This window comes from Chenopodium quinoa, unplaced genomic scaffold, assembly GCF_001683475.1.
Source record: "Chenopodium quinoa cultivar QQ74 unplaced genomic scaffold, ASM168347v1, whole genome shotgun sequence".
Classification (NCBI taxonomy): Eukaryota; Viridiplantae; Streptophyta; class Magnoliopsida; order Caryophyllales; family Amaranthaceae; genus Chenopodium; species Chenopodium quinoa.
In genome coordinates, this window is record NW_018742899.1 from 1,181,748 (window position 1) to 1,203,503 (window position 21,756).

General features: G+C 33.7%; 1 protein-coding gene and 1 long non-coding RNA gene across 5 annotated transcripts; one reads left to right on the top strand and one right to left on the bottom strand.

The window, feature by feature from the left end:
- The first annotated feature begins 456 nt into the window (after window positions 1-456).
- On the top strand, window positions 457-8,417 carry LOC110727083. 2 transcript variants are annotated; one of them, XR_002512465.1, is made up of 4 exons: window positions 457-3,140; window positions 4,095-4,150; window positions 4,244-4,406; window positions 6,180-8,417. It is a non-coding gene; the product is annotated as an uncharacterized LOC110727083 (long non-coding RNA). The 2 variants fall into 2 exon arrangements; XR_002512464.1 differs by lacking the exon at window positions 6,180-8,417 and having other exon boundaries at window positions 4,244-5,412.
- A 6,508-nt stretch (window positions 8,418-14,925) lies between these two features.
- LOC110727084 (autophagy-related protein 18d-like) lies at window positions 14,926-21,392 on the bottom strand. Of its 3 annotated transcripts, none has more exons than XM_021906624.1 (4): window positions 20,215-21,392; window positions 18,950-19,040; window positions 18,305-18,428; window positions 14,926-15,271 (listed from the first exon to the last, which is right to left on the bottom strand). In XM_021906624.1, exons 1-4 carry the CDS (start codon window positions 20,977-20,979, stop codon window positions 15,178-15,180), a joined length of 1,074 nt encoding a protein of 357 aa, XP_021762316.1. In that variant the 5' UTR covers window positions 20,980-21,392; the 3' UTR covers window positions 14,926-15,177. The 3 variants fall into 3 exon arrangements, with proteins under 3 accessions (XP_021762316.1, XP_021762313.1, XP_021762315.1); XM_021906621.1 differs by having other exon boundaries at window positions 18,950-19,208; window positions 20,215-21,388; XM_021906623.1 differs by lacking the exon at window positions 18,305-18,428 and having other exon boundaries at window positions 18,950-19,208; window positions 20,215-21,391.
- Between the last annotated feature and the right edge of the window lie 364 nt (window positions 21,393-21,756).

The window sequence follows — 21,756 nt, forward strand, 5'->3', positions numbered from 1 at the left end:
TATCTACTCTGCTCTGCTCTGCTGACACCTCCTTTGTTCTGCTCTGCTTGTCTAGAAACTCAAAAGAACAAGGCCTTATTCGCATTTGCTGTTTGGGTTTGGTTGGGCCTAGTTGGGTTCGGTATAGTTCGAGTTTAAGTATGTAAAATTTTAACATTATTGTGTGATTTATGTCTATACAAGTTGAAACTTGGATGGTTGGATTGCACTACTTTCTAATTGGGTAAGGCAGTTTTTGACACCTTTATTTGCGTTAATTATGTAGCATTGGCTAAAAAATTTCAACAGAAATGGGCTAAAATTCTCGTCAAAAAATTTAAGCCAATGCCAACATTTTTGTACATAAAATTAAAAATAGACATATAATCCGTAGATGTCTTTTAAAATCGTTTCAATATTAATAGTTAAAAATATCAATGGTCAAAGTTTCTGTATCGACAATTTGACATATTCACATTTCACATACGACGACAATAGTGTACGTGGAGTTTAATGGTCAAAACTAAAAGTGAGTGATAGTCCCACAGCCTAACTACGCTCCAACAAAATTAAAACTTGGTACATACCATCACCTAACCCCAATTCTTTCATCTTCCTCTCTTCATTCCTTTTACTTATCAAACTATAATTTTCCCAGTAACTTCTTCAGAAATATTACCTTGATTAGTTATTAGAAAATAAAAAAAATCGAGGAAAGAAAACCAGACGGACAACCTGAATCATCCTTTTCCGAAAAAAATAAAATAATAACCCGGGTCATCGGTCGGTCCTATGTTTGTAACTCTCTCAATATGAAATATGAATAGTCAAATAATAAAAGAGAAAACTTGGGTGTAAAAATAGATTTGGTAGAGATTTGAAGGTCGCTTTCTGTTTTCTGACTCTCATGAAAGACAATGACCCTTCTATTCATATTCATATTCATTCATTAATTCTCTCCTTCTTCATTCTTCTCCTTATAAATCTCACTGCCTCTTCTTTCTTTCTCTGAGCCTCTCTTACTTAAATCAAGTACGGAAGTACATCTAAATCGTCGTCGTACACAACATGTCTCAGCTCGACACTCTATCTGCTGCTCGATTAGCTTCCCTTCTCTAGTTCTTTTTTAAATTCTTAAATTGTGATTACTGCTTATAATTATATTTTTCCCTTTATTTAAGGGTTTGTTTACTTATTTGATTTGATGGGTTCTTGTCTAAAATCCAAAAAAATAAATATTTTTTTTTTTAAATTTTTAGGAAAAATTAAGAGTGCACATTTTGGTGGTGGGGTTGTTGTAAATATTTTCTCAGGTGGAGTGTGGATTTAGTGAATGATTGTGTAGTCTTATCAATGTTGTCTCTGAACAAAAACATTTTTTTCTACAGTTTTTTTTTTAAAAAAAAAGAATTATTATTATTAATTTGAGAATAAAATTATATTTAGAGTGTACTTTGATGGTCAGGGTGAGATCATATCAATAGTCAGTATTCTGCCTTAAATAGATTTACATGATTCCCCATTTTAGATTCTTTTTTCATCAATCTAAGCTTTTTTGTCTTTCTCTCTCTAACATATTCTCTCTCTAAATTCAGGGTGTTTTTTCATGTCTACTCTATAATTTTAGATTCACTAATTGCATGGTTTTGAATGATTATTTTAAATAAATTTGACTAATTTTAAAAAAATCAGTTTGCTTTTGTGATTTATGCTCCCTATGTTAATTTTTTGTAACTTGATCTGTCCCCTCTTTTTTTTTACTTGTTCTTCTCCCTAGCATTATGGGTTTATTATAATTTATTTTTATTTATGTGTTTTTAATTTGTAATTTTTTCATATTAATTAACAGTAATAAGTTTTTTTTATTACAGTTGATAAAGCTTTACATTAGGGTTAGGGTTTGTTTAAGAAATTGCTATGTTCAGTAAGGGTGATTGTTAGTGGTGGGTTTTTTTGTTTGTTTGTTTGCTTGTTTGTTTATTATGGTATGTTAATTAGTTTAATTATGCTGATTAGTTTCTTATGAAATTTTTCATTTTTTTTGTTTCTTACAATTAGAAATATGTTAATGCAATTTTATCATTTCTTCTAATTAATTTTGTTTCTAACTAATTATACTCATGCTAATTGCTAATCACTATTGTTTTTTTTTTTTTTTGTTGAATTTAGTTTCTTTAACCTTGACTGAGTCTTTACTCTCTTGAATTAATTACTTTATGTTTTAGAGGAACCTTTCTTTATTTATTTATTTTTTTTCTATGCAATCGACACGACATGACACGAATGTCTTTGTGTAATTTAATTATTTTGATTGAATGGAAGCTTATATATATCATTTATTTAATTCAAATGAACACCTTAGTTTACAACAATTGATTTGTTTGAATGAAACTGAAAATATTTCTGTTCAAATCACATGAATTTCATTGTTCGTTGTTGATTATATTTATGCATTCACTTTAATATCAATATTCCTGTTCACTTCACAAGTTAACATGAATTCCTAAGCTCTCATATCTTCAAATGAATCGATGTTCGAAGAAAGTCGAAAATCATTTGTTTGTCTAATACAAGAATGTAGTAGTTATGTTGTAATTGCATGTGTTAGAATTTACATTTGGAAATGTTAGAATGAAGAAGTAGTGTAAGAGAGCTTCCTTCAGCCCACTCATGGATGGAAAAAAGGGGTATTGAATTATCTGCCGACTCATTCATTCAAACACTTAGTAGAACGAAAGATTATCGAAATGGTTACGGTACTACTGTGATTGCATGAATGATGCGGGAGATAGTTTCATCCTTCTCTATCTTTGCTTGGACTGAAGGGAGCTCCCTTTTTCTATTCCCTTCTTTTTTTGCATCATTTGATTCGACTCGAGTTAGTCTATGAAGATGATTTTGGCTTGATTGCATATATATGTTCATGATTAAATTGCTATTGTATAATTCTAATGTTATTCCATGGTTTAGTTGTGGTATTAATTGTTTAGAATTTCCTTTCTATCCCTTATTTTTCTCATTGTTTTGATCATGACATTGACCTGGTTTCTCTATATAATCATTTTGGTGTATGAAACGCGGCACACTTGTAAGCCGGATGGTCTAATCATGGATGATGGAGCTGATCAGCAAGCTTATTGCTTCAGAGTACACCAGTTGAGGTATTCTGATCTTGTAACAAATTTCGTTCATCAATGTTCGGCATTCTATTTTTTCATTCTTTGCTCGATATCTCTTGATATTTCTGTATTGAGTGTTGATTATGCATAACATCTTGCAATGTAGACTTATATTGAAGTATTAATGATTTGGCGCTTGTATTAGAGGTTGCATGAAATATACTAGCTTTGCCGAGATCATTAACAAACTATTGCTCTGCACAGAATATAGATAATTAGGGCCTTAGGAGAGACGTGAGTAATGATCGGAATCAGAAATAAGAATTATATATTTGATGTTCATAGCTAGATACTTGATTTTTCCCCCTGTAAAAAATTCTTAGATATGTCTTGTCTCCTAATTCTTGAGGTTTGAATCATGTCAATTTTTGGTGATTATAATTTTCTGCCAAATAATCTATGCCCTTCGCTGTAGAGAAGGTTTGCGTATACTAATACTATGCTTCAGTTAGCATAGCTTGATAACATGGTAATCGTGATCATTTCATTGTTGACCTTCACTTATGTTGGCTGAGGCATTGTTGGTTCAAAAACCTCGAGTTTTTACAGGAAGAATATATGTTTGAGGTCATTGCAATGAACATACCTTTAACTTTGTCTTCTAATTCAGTGTGTGAAGTCTTTGTCATGATAGGTCAGAATGTGTTGCTAAATATGTTGCTTGGACTTTTCATTTCACCTTAATTAGTAAGTACTTGTGTTTTCGACTATGTTCATTTGTCATTAGATAGCAAAATGTGGTGCTTTTACTTATGCTTGTGTCTGAAATGAGTACCCTAGTCGGAGTACTATAAAGATTCTAGTACATGTCCGCCTTGTATAGTTGTATATACCTTTGTTCAATGAATCTCTTAAGTACATAAGTTGTGATCATTTCATCTCAAATGTGATTTTAGTGCTATTAATGACTTGCATTTATGTGGTTTCCTATTCCAGGCGCAAATCGATGTCTGCGAAATCCTGAAAATTCTTCCATAGATCCCACAACAATGGTAATGTTTCTCATTTCTATATATTTTGTCAATCTTGAAAGTGATTGTAGTTGTGCATGCCGTAAGTTTAATCGTTGCTTATGATTGATCCAGGTAAATGGTCTTTCAACGGAGTAATGGAGTATATATGTAAAAATCATATCCCTTGGTTACTAGAGTGTGGATTTTGAACTGAAATGCTGAAGTCCCGAGCATTTTGTTGGTCCAGATACCAGAATGCATCCATGGTTCTGCATGCTGGGAATATTATGCCGAGGTATTTTCTCTTCCTTCTACACCTCCTCCCACCTCTCCAAAAGATGCAGTTAGAACAAAGCAGCTCATTGGCCTAGTAAACCGACATTCAATTTTCATTAGGCGGTGGAACTCCCTTTTTTATGATGGAATTGGAAAAGGGTAAAGGGAAGTAAGCATGGTACAGGCTACTCTTTTTAAAAGTACAATCTTAATTAATAACTTTGTATGATATTTGTTAAAAACTTTGCTTAAAATGTGCTTAGTTTAATGATAACTTGCTCACAAGTACAGATTCTCGTGGGTATTTTAGCATCAAATGCTCAGTTCATCGAGTTCTCCGAGGATGCAAGTACAACCCTAACCCAATATTATTTTCATTTGAAATCGCGCTCATGTCTTTGTGCTTGCTTTATTTCTAATTCAAATAATGCGGCTGCTACTTTGTTTAATTAAATTTTCAATATTTTAGTGGGTTTACTGATGTCATATACCGGAGTAATTGGATTATATTTTTGCAAATTATTAAATGTCTTTATATTACCCTGGAATCTCAGCTCATTAATTAGAATCATCTTTGGCACATTGTTAACACCTAATTCCTCTTGGTATTTACCAAATAAGGATGACTTTTACTTCTTGGTACATTGTCTCTTTTGGCAATAGGTTTAGTTTGAAAATTAATAAGTATCGTTATTACAAACTACTATCATTGTTTTATTATTAATACTCCTTCAGTATCTTAAAGTCATTGTTCTAATAGGAAAAACACTCAGTTGTGCTGAGACCGTGATAGTTTTTATTTTATTTATTTATAAAAAAAAAAAACAGAATGACAGTAATTTATAACACTTTGAACAAGAGCACTAGTTTGTTTTATTGATTTATTTATTTATAATAGATTTTCCTTATTTTTGTAATAGAGTTTGGGTACAAAGGAGTTTTATATTTTTAAAAAAAATATTATTTTGGTCAAGATGAAATATAGGAATCAGTTAAATGTGGTCCAAAAAAGAATTAAAAAAAAATAGAGTTCAGAAAGAATCAGAGAGAAATGTTAGATGTTGTATAGTTTATACAGTATAGTATGAATAGTGGTCCCAATAATACATTGTTGTAGTTGTAGTTGTAATGTTTTGTTCCTTCTTTTGAGGTGAACAAGTAAAGCTTTGAAGTGGTTTAGCCTAGATTTCTGGTGCACTCTTTAATCTTCATAACTGTGAAAAGCCTATTGTGTCATTGTGTGTAGCCTTATTTAAGAGTACGTTGTGTGTCATTATTTCTTTTCCAGTTTTGGGTCAGAATATGTCATGATTTAGAGTTCAGTTTTCCTTTTTGTGCTACTGGATTGGTCATAATAAAACCAGGTAAATACTAAACATTGTTTGCCTTTTCTGTTTTAAGTTTATTAACCGTTATCAGTCCAGCTTTGCAAGTTAGACCTTTGGGAGCGAGAAGAGAATGAATCAGACATCCCACATTGTAGTGATTGTAATATGTATTTGGTGTGGATCATTAAGGGTACTAGGTAGAATAATTAACAAATACTTCCTTCATGTAAGACAATAAGTAGTTTAGCTTTGCAAGTCGGACCTTTGGGAGCAATCCCCAATCCCCAGTTCCCACCTTTAAGAAATGAAGGAGTCGCTACTCTTAACTCCAATTTGATATTGTCTTTTTAAGCAAAACTAGATCGATATAACTCATTTCTGTTACCTAAACAACCACCTTGACAAGCAAATAGTTTGTGACAAGTGTTTCTAATTAGGTTTATATGCTTGTGAATTGTGATTAGATTCAATCAGCGGGAGCTATCTAATACAACTTACCCCTCAAGAGATGGTATATATAAGGCGACTAATGCCAGCTCTTATGAGTTGGGTGGCCTCACTTGTGTCGCTCAATTGTTGGCATGCCCATATGATACCTTCATTATCTTCACAAATACTTGGCGCATATTAGTGAATGTGGATGTCAATTTGCTTAGTTGATTAAGTCTTGGGGTGTTATTAGATTGAATTCATTTTACATCATTGCAAGGCTCACATCCTAATCATTAATTAGTTTTGCTATAAAGATTAATTATACTGATTATATCTTGCTGCATTTATATATTTGAAGACGGAACAAATTTAGAGTTTGATTTACTTACAAGTCCAAAGGAGGTTTCATATTAAATACTTGTATAATTGGTATGGTAATAGTTGAGTAGCTTATTTAATATATGAGGTGGTATATTTCATTTCCTTTAACTAATTAATGTGAGATAACTCGCATGTAGATAACAATGAAGTTTCAACAACCATTCAACCATCGATCTAATACAAGTATATGATAAACCTAAAACATACTTTGTATTTCCTTCGTTTAATTTTAGTTTTAATTTTTACGCTATTCACAAATTATGGTTTGATTATATGACATATATAGAGTAAAAAAAATGTACTCTAATAATTTTGAGGGATATTGTTGATTTCATCTTTTCAACATATCAGCTTTTATTTTTTACTTTGTAAATAACTTTCACATAGTAATTATGATTGAAGTTATGTATTAGCAAGCATGAAAAATATAAACGTTACACTAAATATAAAAAATATTCATATGCTCCATTTGTTTTAAAAAAATTCACATAACCTCTTTAATTTGGAAAAATAATACTTTAATTCCAATTATGGGCGATTTACTTCTAATAATCTCAACTAATGTTTATTTTTTTAATAATCCCAACTATGCTATGCGTTTGCCTCCAACGGTCCCAACCGGTCAACATTAAGTCAACAATCTGTTATAACCAGTGATCATGATACGTGTAAACACATGATTGGTCTAAAATTTTTAAAAAATTAAAAAAAAAAAAAAAAAAACCATAAAAAAAAAAAAAAAAAAAAAATTTCCCCAGACACCCTCTCCTCACCCCCTAACCTTGTCTAAAACCCTAACTTCACCCCCTAACCTTGCCGAAAACCGACCGACCACCCTCCCTTAACCACCGAAAATGGCCGGCCCTCTACCAACCATCCGACCCACCCCGACCCCCAAACCTCATGAGTTTGTGCTTTGCTCTATTTTTGGGCTGCTTTGGTGGTCGAAATTTGCGTAGCTGCTGTTGTAAATTGGTAATGTGGCTGAGATGCGGAGGCTGAGGTATTTGGTGGTCAGTGCGCTGCTGGGCGCTAGATCTATTATTGTTGTTGTTTGCAAGTGGTAGCAAGGGTTGTAGAGGAGCTACGGTGGCGGCTAGGGGCTGGAGTTGTTGTGGTTTCCATGAGTCGAGGTGGGTCGGGTTGGTGGTTTTTGGGGTCAGGGTGGGCTGGGTGGGTGGTTTCGGGGGTCGGGAGTGGGTCTGTTGGGATAGTAAAGGGCTGGCCTGCCGGTTTTGGTGGTTAAGGAGGGTGGCCGGAAAGGGTTTGGCAGTGGAGGAAAGGTGGCTGGGGAATTTTTTATTTTATTTTATTTTTTAAATTTTAGACCAATCATGTGTTGATATGTGGCTAATAAAATCGAAAAAAAAAAAAAAAAAACTCTTTCAACAAGTTACCGGTCATTAGGACCATTGAATGCAATCACACAACATAGTTGGAATTATTAGAAGTAAATCGCTCATAATTGAGATTATTAATGTGTATTTTTCTCTTTAATTTTGATACGTTAGCCATTGTGTTATGGAGGTACTCGTAATATGCAAAATTCACAATACCCTCTTTTGTTTTTGGAAAATGTGTCACTAGGTTTTTGTTGAATGATCTAAAAATTAGTACTAGTATTACATACGACAATCTCTTCTTTTTCCTCGTGCATTTCACCAATTGTACTAGTAATGCTTAAAAAAAAGAAAGAAAGAAAATCAATCATAGTGATTAGACTCCATTTAGAATTTTCCTATGAAGGCCATTGGAGCAATATAAATGAAAATAATTAAGGAGTGTGACATGAAATTGAATAGTTACAAAAATTAGACATTTAGACAAGTCAAAAGATGTAAGAGTAACATTATGTTAGCGTGTCTCCCTCGCCCAATTGTTGGAATAGGTACATTATGATACGACATGAATGAATGAAGTTAATTTAACACACATGGATGGATGAATAGATGATAGATTGATAGCACCTGGAGATTTTGACTATTTCCATATTACTAGGCTACGACCTATTCGACATTATGTTTCAGTATTGTCCATTTTATCAAGTTTATGTGCATGACTTGGACAAGTCCGTATTTGGTGCATAATTGGCTGTGAATGATTAAATAAGTTTAAAGGAAAATAAATATTCTAATTTCATCATTTTTAAAAAATCGAACGTTGAAAATTTTACGCTTGTCAATTTTTAAAATTATAGTATTAACTAATAAAAAGATACGGAGTATTTTGTATTTTTCCACCTTTAAAAGGCCATTTTTTTTTATTATTATTATTTAAGTGCCTTTTTTAATATCATTTAAAAAAGTACATTTCACGACCTTTAACAGTTTTCATAAAAAAAAAAAGTAAAAAAAGTTTCTATCAAGAAAACTATTAAGTGTCATTTTTCAGTCCTTTTTTAAAAAAAATTCCTCCATTTCCATGACAATAATTTGTTCAACTATGGTTTATATAAGTCATTTTGACTTCTAAAGGCTGAGTTTGAGATCAAAATTGACAAAAAAAAATATTGGATATGTCTCATTTTACTTGCTAAGAAATACTTCGGTTTGTGTGACACTATTTCCATGCTGAAAAAATTGTTCCGTTAGGTTTTTAGGGCCATTTGAGTTTTAAGGGTCCGATTTGAGGCCAAAACTGATAAAAAAATTATAGCATCGTTTTGCGTATCAAGGAATGCCTCAGTTTGCTTTATGCTTAAGGCCTTGTTTGGTTGACAAGGGAAATAAAATTTTCATAGGAAGTTGTATTTCATGGGAAATTATTTCCCAAATGAAATTCTTAGGAATTTCTTTAAGTTATTTAGTTGTGACAATGGGAAGTTGGAATTTCAATGAATTTTGATTGACCAGGGGGAGCTAACTAAATTACTTCCTATGCTTTGTGGGAAGTAGAAATTCTCATGATTTCCAACTTCCCATTTTTGCTTTTTTGTGTCAACCAAACATCTACCCAAATTACAAAATCCCATGAATTTTCACTCCCCCCATTTTATTTTGTCAACCAAACAAGCCATAAATTTTTATTTAGTTTTGGCATCAAATTAAGTGCCAAAATGACATCATAAACCATAGTAGAGCAAATTTCCAACACTGAACAATGTTCTTGATTAAAATTGTTAACTAGTGGTGAATCTAATTTTTTTTTTTTTTTTTTTGTCTTTTTTAGATGGTTGAATTAAATAAAAAAAAAAATGTGGTTGAATAAAAAATAAATATAAAATTGGACTTTATTTACCAAAAAATGGGCTTTTTAGGGATGGTACAATACTACATATCCATTTGATAATAAAATTAGGTGATATTTTAAAAGTATTTTTAAGACGAATTTAATGAGATCTCACGTGACTATGCATATAAAGCACAAATTACATAAAAGAGTGTGTAAATATTGTAAAATTTCTAATGTTACGATTAAAAAAACGGAGAAAATAAATCACCATCACGATAGATCGCTTCAAATAATCATGCTCTAACAAAAGTGTACTACGTCTGTTGTTCTCTTTTAATCCTTCGTTGCAATAGTTTCTTTTATGCTTGTTGATACATAACCTTGAGTATGAACATACTTTTGTATTTAATCATCAATAAATCATCTTGGTTGAAATTTTTTTGAATAGTGACAAATTTCAATCTCTTACAATTAAAAATGAATATCAAAAAGTAAGGAATTTAATATGGAGAGGTTTAAAAAAAAAAAAATGCCATTCAAAAATTTGTAGGTGGTGATTTTTTTTTTTACCAAGATCACGATTCACGAGGATCACGTACTCACGTAGTAGTGTATAGAAAACAATATACCATTCACCAAGGTAGATATTCCCCTCTCAAAAAAAGAAGTATGCAAAATTATTGGACTAGTGAGGTTTCCAGGCAGTGAAAAAGTAAAAATAGCTAGGTTTGGAGTTGCACGAACAAAAGTCCAACAACACTAGACTATTAGGTATAGTGTAGGAACGTAGGTGGTGTTGTAGTTTAGGTTTACTTCCACTGTTTATCTTTTGCATTAATCTACGCAATTGCCGGTAAAACACATCTTATGTTATTTTTAACTTTATCATAATTATTATTTATTATTATATGCTTGGCTGGATTAATTGCATCCGGTGTAAATTATTGTGCTTTTCTGTTGAGTAATTAGGTTTTGATGATTGTAAATTAATCATGATTATCTATCTAACGTGTATGTTAAGTTGTGCATAGAAAGAACAAGATATGCTCGGAACAAGATATAAGGAACTTGAGCAATGACAAGAGTATATATAAGGAACTTGAGCAATATATGATAAGCAATAGAAGGGAACAAGATTAATGATGTATGGTTAATAAGCTTGATGATGGTTAAGGAACACATGAAGGTAACTATGTAAATAGGTGTTTGCATATGTTAACTTCATGAGGTAAGTACCCTACGTAGGAAATATGACCAATAGCAATTAAAATATTTAAAAGGCTTATCTGGAAAATGTCGTGGCGTGACAATAGATCACTGCCCTAAAGTTGAATTTGCCCCGCAGGTACACACAGACTCGTAGCAATCGACCTCCAGAGATACACGACTCCAACTCTTCGGTGTACTACGGAGAGTTAGATTGAAAACACCTTTGAACAATGCTCAATAGAAAAGGAGGTCATAAAAGAATCATTTTAAGAGATGATATTTTTCCCTTTTCCTGTGTCTAAAGGAGATGTTTATATAGCTATGAGAGTGAACCAGATACAACGAATCTGGTCACAAATTAGACCAAATATGGCTAGCATTTAAATACTCCAATTAAGTTAAAAGCAATTTGACTTATTGAGCATAAATCAAGGAATTGGCTTAATTTTGGAAGTAATGAAAAATACGTTGACAAGGGAGAAATTAACTCATTTGAAGCACAATTTATTTGGAGTTCTCTACCTAAATTCCAACACCCTATGCCTACACGAGTCGTATATGCGTAAGAGTATTTACGTGGCTTTAAGTTTCATTACTTCTCTCACTTGAAGTTTGTTTATGACAAACTTCAATCTAATGTTCTCTTAAGTGTTTATGTGAAAACAGGAACTGACTTAGGTGCAGTCAATGGGTTGGAACATAGAAGACTTTAAGAGAAACAAGAGAGAATGAATGAACCTAAAGCAGGTTCTCCCACGAGAACCAAACCACGAAGGAACCTGAAGGTACACGGCGGACAGCTCCCTAACAAGAGAGCAAGTGACAACAAGTTCCAGAAAGAAACCTGGTCTGCGAGTTCCAACAGGGAATGAAGAAGAGTGACAGCAAGTTCCAGAAAGGAACTTGGTTTGCAAGTTCCAATAAGGAACGAACAAGGGTGACAACAAGTTCCGGTTAGGAACTTGACCTGCGGTTCCAGAAGTGGAACGTTGCCCAAAGATTCATAATACATCAAGACTACAAGATTCCAGAACAAGAGTTTCAGAGAAGCAACATGAAGACGGAGAAATTGAAGTATATTACTCTAGGTTTCGTGTAAGTATGTTGGACATAAAAGTCGGTTTGGAACAAGTCTATGGAACTAAGGTGAACTCTAGACAGTCAATGAAATTAGAGTTACTAACTCGTCAGGAACTCAAACTGTCAGAGTTCCGAACCACATAGGAACTTAGGTCTGCACGTCTTTAAAAGTCGGTTTTAATGATATATATTTACCTAATATGTGCATATCTTTTAAGGATTTGGTTTTACTGAATATAGATATTTATTTTCTAATAAATCCCTTTTGAAAAAAGATAAGTTTGTTTGGAAAGTATTTTAACTAAAAGATAAGTTTTGATAAAATATGATTTTAATTTAATTATATCTTATTATTATTGACAGAATTTATTTTTAACAAAAGATATATTTTTGGAAAACTTATTTTTAGAAAATATCTTTTAAACATATCTTTTACGAAAAGAATCATTTGTGTGTACTATAAATATGCTCATATGTATTCATTCAAAGGTTGAGGCTGGCGAAGTGCAGTGGTCGTGCTTAATGGTTTCATCCTTCACCACGAACTCACGAAGCTAAGTTAGTCCTTCTGGTCAAAGTTCCTGTCAGGTTTTGCTTTCAGTTCGTCCAGTCAGTTTCAGACAGATCTCGAGTGTCCAGCATATTAGTTTTATCTCTTTATTCAATTATATGTATTTAGAGTTATTCTTTGAGATCTTGTAATGGGAAAAAGGGTTTGTGTGTTTTCTTGTATTGGGGTGTGAGAGTTCGTGAGGATTCTCGTTATTGTAATTGAGATATTGCAGAGTATGAGCTTCAAGGGTGAGGCCGAGTGAGTAGTGCTCCGGGAGTACTATTGGGGACTTGAATCTGGGATTTAAGTTGAGTGAGGAACAGTTACGTTCCCGGTGAGTTACAGGTAGGAACTAGGCAACAAGTTCAGTCAGGAATTTGTGAGAAAGGTCTGATTGTAATAGGTTGTAACTAGGAGTGTTTGGCCAATTATAGTGAAGTGTTTGAGTTGAAAATCCCTTAGAGGGTTGAGGTTTTACTTCCAATTGAGCCTTGGAAGGTTTCCTCGTAAAATCCGCTTTGCATTGTCTAAGTTCCTAACAACAATCAGTTTTATATTCCGCGAAAAATAGGCACTAAGGCACTTACTACTAGGGATGTACAGAGTGCAATTTAGACCGCACCAAACCGCAAACCAAACCGCAATTTTGCGGTTTGGTGCGGTTTGAAAATTGTGGTGCGGTTTTTGAAAATGACTAAACAGTGGTTTGCGGTATCAAAAATATTTAGACCAAATCGCACCGCAAACCGCACTTTAATGCGATTTGCGGTTTTTTACTATGTTTTTATTAAAAAAATATAAAAGAACTAAAATATATGAGCAAGCTAATCTTTGACTATTAGTTAATTAAAGGCTAAAAAAAAGAGTTTAATATGTGAATTATAAATTAATAATTACAAAATAAAATAAAAGTTTTCTTTTAAAAAGAATAATTATAATTTTAAAAAAGTATGACTAAACCACAAATCGCACCGCACCAAACCGTATTTTGCAATGCGGTTTGAAAAAATTACAAACCTGGTGCGGTTTAGGATCCAAACCGCACCGCGAACACCCCTACTTACTACAATTCACCCCCCGTCTTGTAGTATATCGTCCAAATAACATTTTGTTTATAATTATATCGTATTAATGTTCATTTTAACATGAAATTAAGCAGATACATGCTTTATAAAATTGGTAGAACATCATATACAGCCAAAACTCAATATGCCTGGAGATGCAACTCAATACAACCATGTAAACCATTATATTACATGTTAATGACAATATCTAGTAGACTCCTATATATGTGCATGAATCCAAAGTCTCACACCAAGGCTTTGTTTGGCTCGGTTGTTTCAATTGGCTAGTTTGGCTAGCTATTTATCATGCCGGTTAGCTTAACAGATCGGTAAAATCAAATCCTGATTGTGGCTATAACTATACAAAGAGACCATGCAAGACATGAAGACATCACAATTACTTTATATTCTACCATTTTATTTATGACTATTACTATAAATAAAACGTGACTTTTTTTTTAAAAAAAATTTCCATATATCTTGAATGGATTTTAAAATTTTCTCGAAGTTGTAAATAATTGTAAGATTCTAAAGAAAAAATATCATTTTTTTTTTCTTTAAGAAAGAAGTATAAATAATTAATAATTGATGAATAAAGTTAATGATTGATGATAAATGATCAATAATAAAGATTGATTATTAATTAAGGAGTTATTTTAATTAAGAGAAGGGATAATAAAAAAGATAAAAAAATAAAAAAATAAAAAATCATTTGACACTACAAAATCCAAAAGCTTATGTTATGTGAATAGCTTTTCATAACGACTTAAGAAAAAGTCCAAATGGTGTTTGTTTGGCTGTTGCTAAATGCTAATATTTGATCCATAATGTCCAGTTCCAAATCCTAACTACAAAGACATAACGATAACTATTCCGTGATTAGCTTCGTCAAGTCAAGGTTACCCTAATTTACCAAGAGCCCTAATACGAGTTCTATCTCAACAAGTAATCTTCCATTCTTCCCCGAAAACTCAAGATTGTGTTAAAGCTCTTTGATGCTAAGGAAGTTTTGACACGATCATTTGATGATTTTGCTAGAAATCTGAACAAATAAAGTCGATGACCATTAACCACCATCGTTTTACTCGGACACAATTAGTTCAAGATTACTAGCAATTCTATATTTGGAAATCCAAGACAAGTTTTTCTGGTTTTCCTTACATATGCAGAAGCGCCTAATAATTTTGGAAGGTAAAATAAAGATCAAGGAGCAAATAAATATTTCAGCAATTACTTCAGAAAGACAAAGAAATTCTTCCAATGTTTCTTCAACCAAAGTTAAGATTAGTGTTATTGCCTAAAAGAACAAATCTGAATCAGTTAGTGCAATGCAGATATGATGCTAGTATATATTCACATGTAACAACAGCAGTCGGCATCTCTACATATTAGCTGAGCTTAACCAAACAATAAATTGTAATGGAACATACATACATATATACAGCTTTAGTAAAGAGTTTTATGTTCCAACTTTCAACATCAAACAATATTTGTAGCAATATCTACACATGACAGTTTACCGCGGACAAATGAAGACATTTGACAGCCACGTATATTCTGCATGTAGTTGGACTACCTCGGGCTACCATCAGTTTTGAGAAAGCGAACATATTCCAGCTGTGACATCTCCCCTCCATTGTTGGGATCAAAACTGCACCTATGAAAACTGGGAGGAAAAAATTGAAGATGGGAATTATAAAAAGTAAGCAAAAGGCTGTAAAATACTTCAAGTGAATTACTGTATTAATTACTAGTGCAATAAACAATCACACAATCAAACATTTCCATATAATCAGAAGTTCTGATCAAGTTCCAGCTCATAAAGTCCCTAAAGAATGATAAGCAAATCAAGTCCCAACAAGTTCTGAAAACAGAAGGTTGAAAAAACAAGAGAATTACAAATTGCTACTACAATAACCAATGAAGCATATTCATACAAACAGCTATTCAATTCAAGCTCCTAAAGTCCCTAGTGAATTGACTAGTTTGGAGGCATGAAAATAAGGAGCATTGTGAACGTGTATGATTCATCTATTTCCCATCAACATAGAGCAAAACAAATCCTCCAGCATGATTGGCATGCAAGGGAAGCAAAATCATATGGCAGTAAAAACTTTATAGTTTCGACCAGTTTCTTATGTAAGTGATGTCCGGACATGATTGTTCAAGGCACTCAATCACACAACTCAAAGTAATAGTAAGACCAACAACACTACATGAGAGCTATTAGAGGGCTTCCACCCATTGACCAAGCAATAAGAATATCAACCATAAATTCCCCAATCTGATGATCAGTACGCTAAAGATCACACACATAAAATAAAAAAAAATAAAAAAAATCAAACAATCTCACAGATATTAAATAAAGCCACCTCTATCATTTTAAAGCAATAAAAATTCCTAGTAAATGGCAGATATCAAGCAAAAGGGTGAAGCAGTAGCAAGCCCCATAAAAGAAGGCACCATTATGTATAAGTAAAGAAAAACCCTATCTAACTGAAAGCAAAAAGTGGCATTCGCTTCAAATACTAATACAGAAGAAACCAAAGAGGCACTTAAAGCTAAAGACGGGTACTCGAAACAATTCAGTAATCGGGTTCAATTTCATAGATATTTCTGTAATTGTAGATGCTATCAGAACAATCATACTAAGAGAAATTCTCTGATCTTAAAGTCAAGGGGATCTATACAATCGCATGCATCCTCTCCTTCTCTCATCGAACTCTCTCTGCCCCCATCCTCCGCACCAAGAAATGCAGTGATCATAATCTGTGTGAGAGCAACAAACCTCCCATACTACACCAGCAAGGCTCTGCTCAACCAAAATGTCACGATATATAGCAGGGGAAGGGGTTTTTACATTGGGAGTTCTAGACACCACATACCCTCCCCTCCCCTAACCACTTTACACTATCATACTACATAGTGACAAAATTGTCAGGAGAAAAAAGTGGCGTGGGTTATGGTGGCACAATTGATTGCTGGCTGTGATGGATATATATTTCTGCCACTGCCTGTGCTGCATTAGCCTATTAAATAGGGGATGGGAGGGGTAAGGGGCAGCCAGCAAGAAAGAATAGTAAGATGGGGGGATAATGGTGTGTTGAAAGTACAAACCTAAGATGTGAGCTAGGGAGAGGGTACAGCTGCCTTTTTTTTTTTCCTTTCTGAATTTGCTTCCTCAAAAATAACATGATGGATTAGGATTTGGGGAAACACTGAAATTAAACTCTGACTTCATTTATACCCTACTTTGTTCTCCACCAAACAAAAGTGATGAGTTTGGGTTACTAGAATGAACGAACCTAGATACCTCCTAAGTGATTCCCTATGCAAAAAGTGGACATTAGATGCTGGAGAAACAGAAAGTCATAAAAGGTTTAAAAGTTAGCCCTCTGCCACACTGGCATGAAAGTTGCCAATGGCAACATATGGGTATAATCAATTACAAATGACAACCTTTGTACCTATTTTTTTCCCAAGATTAGCAATTTATTGTTTACTTCCCTTACAATCTATTTTCATAGCTTATATATCATTTATTGCTAATATTATTAGTTATTTTTATTTATAATTTCCCACCATTTCCACTTATCATATATAGAATTTAACACAAAAGTTGAATTAAAAAAAAAAAATGGAATTAAACACAAAACTCCATCCTACAGCTAAACTTGACAAAGAATGTACTTCATTGTAGGCGCTCAGCAAGTTTTAGCAAGTCAGTGGATTGTCGCACTGTAAATTTGAACTAGTGACACTATTCAGAAACTTCTTCCCCTATCTCTCTCCAACCCCAGCACAATTCAGACTTATTACTTTAGTTAACCACTCTACTGACTCCATACTTTTTTCATGAAACTCCTCACTTATTGCATAATTTTATTTTGAACCTCCTCACTCAAATCAACCCACTAAATTTTGGTTTGTTTCTTTTGCTACATATTACACTAAGTCATAAAGTCAACCATTTAGAATTTGTTATTATCTTCACTCATCAAGTCATAACAAGAATATAGCTGTCATTGTCACTTAAAAGATAAATAACTTAAATATATTTTTTTAAGAAAATTCAAAATCTCTGTCCCAGTCTACTACGCTATGTCGCTATGTGTCACGGTCCGGGAGTTTGGACCCCGAAACGTGCGGCGCGCTCTAGCCTTTTGGCGGCAAGAACGCTAGCCTTGAGCAGAAGAGGGGCTTGTGAGCACAAAGCAACACAAGCGGGCAATAAAATCTCAGGAGCACTCACGTCTATCTGGGCGACGGAGTGCGGGTGGTCGGGGCTTGTGACGGCTGATACTTCAAAGCGGGCACAAGCGGGTCCGAACCACGAGTCCTTAGCGCATCAAGTTGGGTTGGAGGGGAGCTAATATGCAAGTAAGACACAATATCTATAAAGGTCTAACAACAAACAAGCATAAAAGCAAGGCAACACTTGGTAGAAGGCTTCAAGATTTCATTAATCATTCGCCCTCTAAAGAGCTTTAAATGACATACAAGGAGAATCCCTAGTGAACACTGAGACAGTAACACAATAATGAGACCTCAAGCTAAGAAAACATAACCTAAACTCTAGGAAAGCACTTAAATGGAATCTAATACATCAAAAGGAGTTGGATTCTAACACTATGTCATTCACTCAAAGTCTAGGGGCAATCATACGATCAACATAACTAGAGTAAAAATTTCCATATACCTTCCATCTAAGCCAACCACAATGACAGTGTTGTGGGATCCAAATGCAACAATGCATCGGGCATTCTCAGGTAAGTGAAAACGCGCAAATGACCATTCAGAACTAAAATATTTTGGTAGTACTCCTGCCAAAAAAAAACAAGGGATACAAAAGTGTTGGTCAATGAAGGCAACTTACTAAAGTACATCCTTTTACAGCTTAATTCGTGATGCACTAAAAACTCTCTTCTGAACCACAAACAGACTGCTATCATGGAAAGCTTTTTCCCCCCTATTTCTGCTATAACATTACTCTTTCCTATTGTAAAACAAGTGATTACTAAATTATCAATAGTACTTATAGTAGGTTGATACAATAGAACTTTTCAGATAGTTGCATGGATAGATTTAGACAGACGTTAGAATTTTCTTTTATTATATTTAGTTCTTTTATAACAGTACGTAGTTCTACAAAAGGGATAAAGGTCTTTCCTTCTTTGAATGCTCAGTTGCGTTCACAATCAACTGACCAACAAACCCACGCTCCCTCCCTCCCCCCTCCCCCCCCCCCCCCCCAAAAAAAAAAAAAAAAAAAAAAGAAACAATCTATAGAATATTTTCTAGTAATATCTACCGCATAATATAGCAGGTATACTATTCATCATACCTTTCACAAAAGGAAGAGATAAACTCGGATTAGCACCGGCACAGACATTCTGAGCAACGAGGGGCTCAAGAGAAGATGAAGAGTTCTGATGCTGCAATTCGAGAGTAGAATAAGGTTGAGCTGATTCAACATCACCAAATATGCGGACTCTAAGACTGAATATATGGATAGTGCCTCTATCACTTGATACAGCCAACCATTGAATGTTTTGAGAGAAGGCAAGATCGTATATATCAGCCTTTTCAGTCCCTCTACGAACCTATAAAGAATCAGACAAAATCACTAAAAGCTACTTGATCAAAATAGTATCAAATCTTGATCGGTAACCAACTAAAACAAGTTCCACTTGGTCTTGAAACCTTAGAGAGGCAAATTGAGTTGACCCTCAAACACGAGTACACGACTCAAGAAACTCATGAGCAACTCCATATCTTTCATTAATTTAGAAAATATATTTTGTTATTTTGTATACTTTATAAAATGTATACCTTTAATATAAAATGAAAATTCATATTACTTCAAGAAATTAAGGGAGGAAAATGGTAAAGATGGAATTTGAACTGTTTATGGCTTGAAAAATACGGAGTATACTGCAAAATAAAAATTTACAGTATTACATTGCAACTTTATGCTCTAAAATTATCTGCTTACAGAGATGATTTGTAAATTTAGATTTCTACCGAATCCAATATGAATATAGACTCCCATTCATCACATTGTCACAAGTCACAACAAACATTGGTCCTCTTGCAGGACTTCAACTACTTTTAGTAAGTAAAGATAAATTGCAACTTCAAAAAGAGAATCTCCCTGCTTTCTTTCCTCCTGAACACAAGCTCTAGATGGAAAAAGGAAAGGAGATTCTCTTTCCAAAGCAAGAGTAAACATGGTAGCTACACTCTACAAGCACATAAAGAAAACATGGCTTCAAGAGACTTCTTCTGTAGGTAAATATTCAAAAGCTCACACCTTAATTACATCTTCTTTCAATTAGCATAACAATATTAGAAAATCACATAAAAGAGAGCTTCGAAAACTAAGACAAACAAAAGTAAATATAGAACTTGTGAGTTCCCTAGAGGAATTTTACAATTATATTAATCAGTCCATTCCAAAAGTCCAACAAATTTTCTTTATTTTTATTTTTATCATCTGTTATTCTATATACTAACAAATTATCATCCAGCAATTCAAATCACCAATTTAGCTACTAAATTTTTTATGCATAGCCTTAAAAACCCCTTATTCTGGGAAGGAAGGAATACCTCTTGCAAACAAGTACCATCCATGGTATTGAAAATCCGTATAAGTGTTCCCTTCGTACTAGCTGTAGCAAGAATGAGTCCATCCGATGTCAATGCAAAGCATGCCAGGCGAGATTCATGGGCATTTATAGTCTTCGTCACATGAAGTCCAAAATGTTCAACCCTAACCTGCCCTCTACGACGACCAGGGCAAGCCAGGACAAATGTATTTACATGGTGTGACAAGCAACACAACCCTCTAGGATTCGCCAAAGTCTCAATCTGATGAAGCAACTTCAAGTCCAAGAAGTTATAAACATAAACCTTATGCTCCAACACGACAACAATGCGGTCCCTCCTCAACCTCACACCGCGAACCTCTGACCTAAACGAAAACTCACCAATGCACCTACTTTGATGATCATCCCATATCATAACTTTATTAGGAGAATACTGAGACTCCATTCCACCACCAACCAATGCCAATATATTACAACGAAAGAGCATCTCAACGATTCCAAACCCTCCATTCTTAAGATCACGCCTAAATGTTTCCTTGAACGGATCACAACTATAAATCCTGAAACCACGACTAGTACCTGCGGCGAAACAGGTATAGTCCTGGTTCCAGGACACACTCAACAATTCAACATTATCATTATTGTCATTAGCAGTATCATTGTTACCAGTTGCGGAACGACGAAAAGGGTCAGAAGTTCCAGAATTCGATAAATCATAAAATGATGATGGAACAAACCCTTGAGAATTTGAAACAATTGAACTCATTGACTTAGCAGATACCAGTATATAAGATCACAACACCCATATGAAATTATACCCACTAAAACTAAAACCTAACAACAAATTCAAGCTTGAATACCCTTAAATCTGAAAATTCTTAATTTGAGCTTGCCAATGTAAAAATTCAAAAACAAAATGATAAAAATAATAATTCAATATGAATTCAAACGAAAATGAGATGAATTTTATTTACCTAGCGAGTGATTCTGGGATTCAATTTTCTGGGAAAGATTGAATTTGCCCCAAATAATTTTCTCTCAAAGAAAGAATGTTAATTCATCCTCAAATCCTCAAATTTGGGGGAAGCAAGAAGAAGGAGAAGAGAGGTTTGGAAGAAGCCCTCTGACTTTGTGGGTGGTGTTGTAATAGTAATCATTTACAAGTTTGTAAATTATTTCATACGTTTCAAATTGACAAAAATACTAGTGAATTTGTGAGGCATTTTTAATTACCGTCGAGGGCAACTTTGAAAGTGAAAATTAGATAATACACCCGGGTGCACCATGCTCATGGTGCACCCGGGTAAACAAAAAAGGCGGAAAGAACATATAGTGTTTGATAAAGAACATACCTATGTTTGACAAAGAACATACCTTTAATATGTTATTTGAGTGTGATCAGTGTGTTCTTTGAGTAAAATTATATGTTTTTTACATTATAACTTATGTTATTTAACATATGTTGATAAACATATTTTTTTTTGGGTTTAATAATACAAAGTATGTTCTTTGAATTTGACGTGTATGTTCTTTAAGGTCGTAG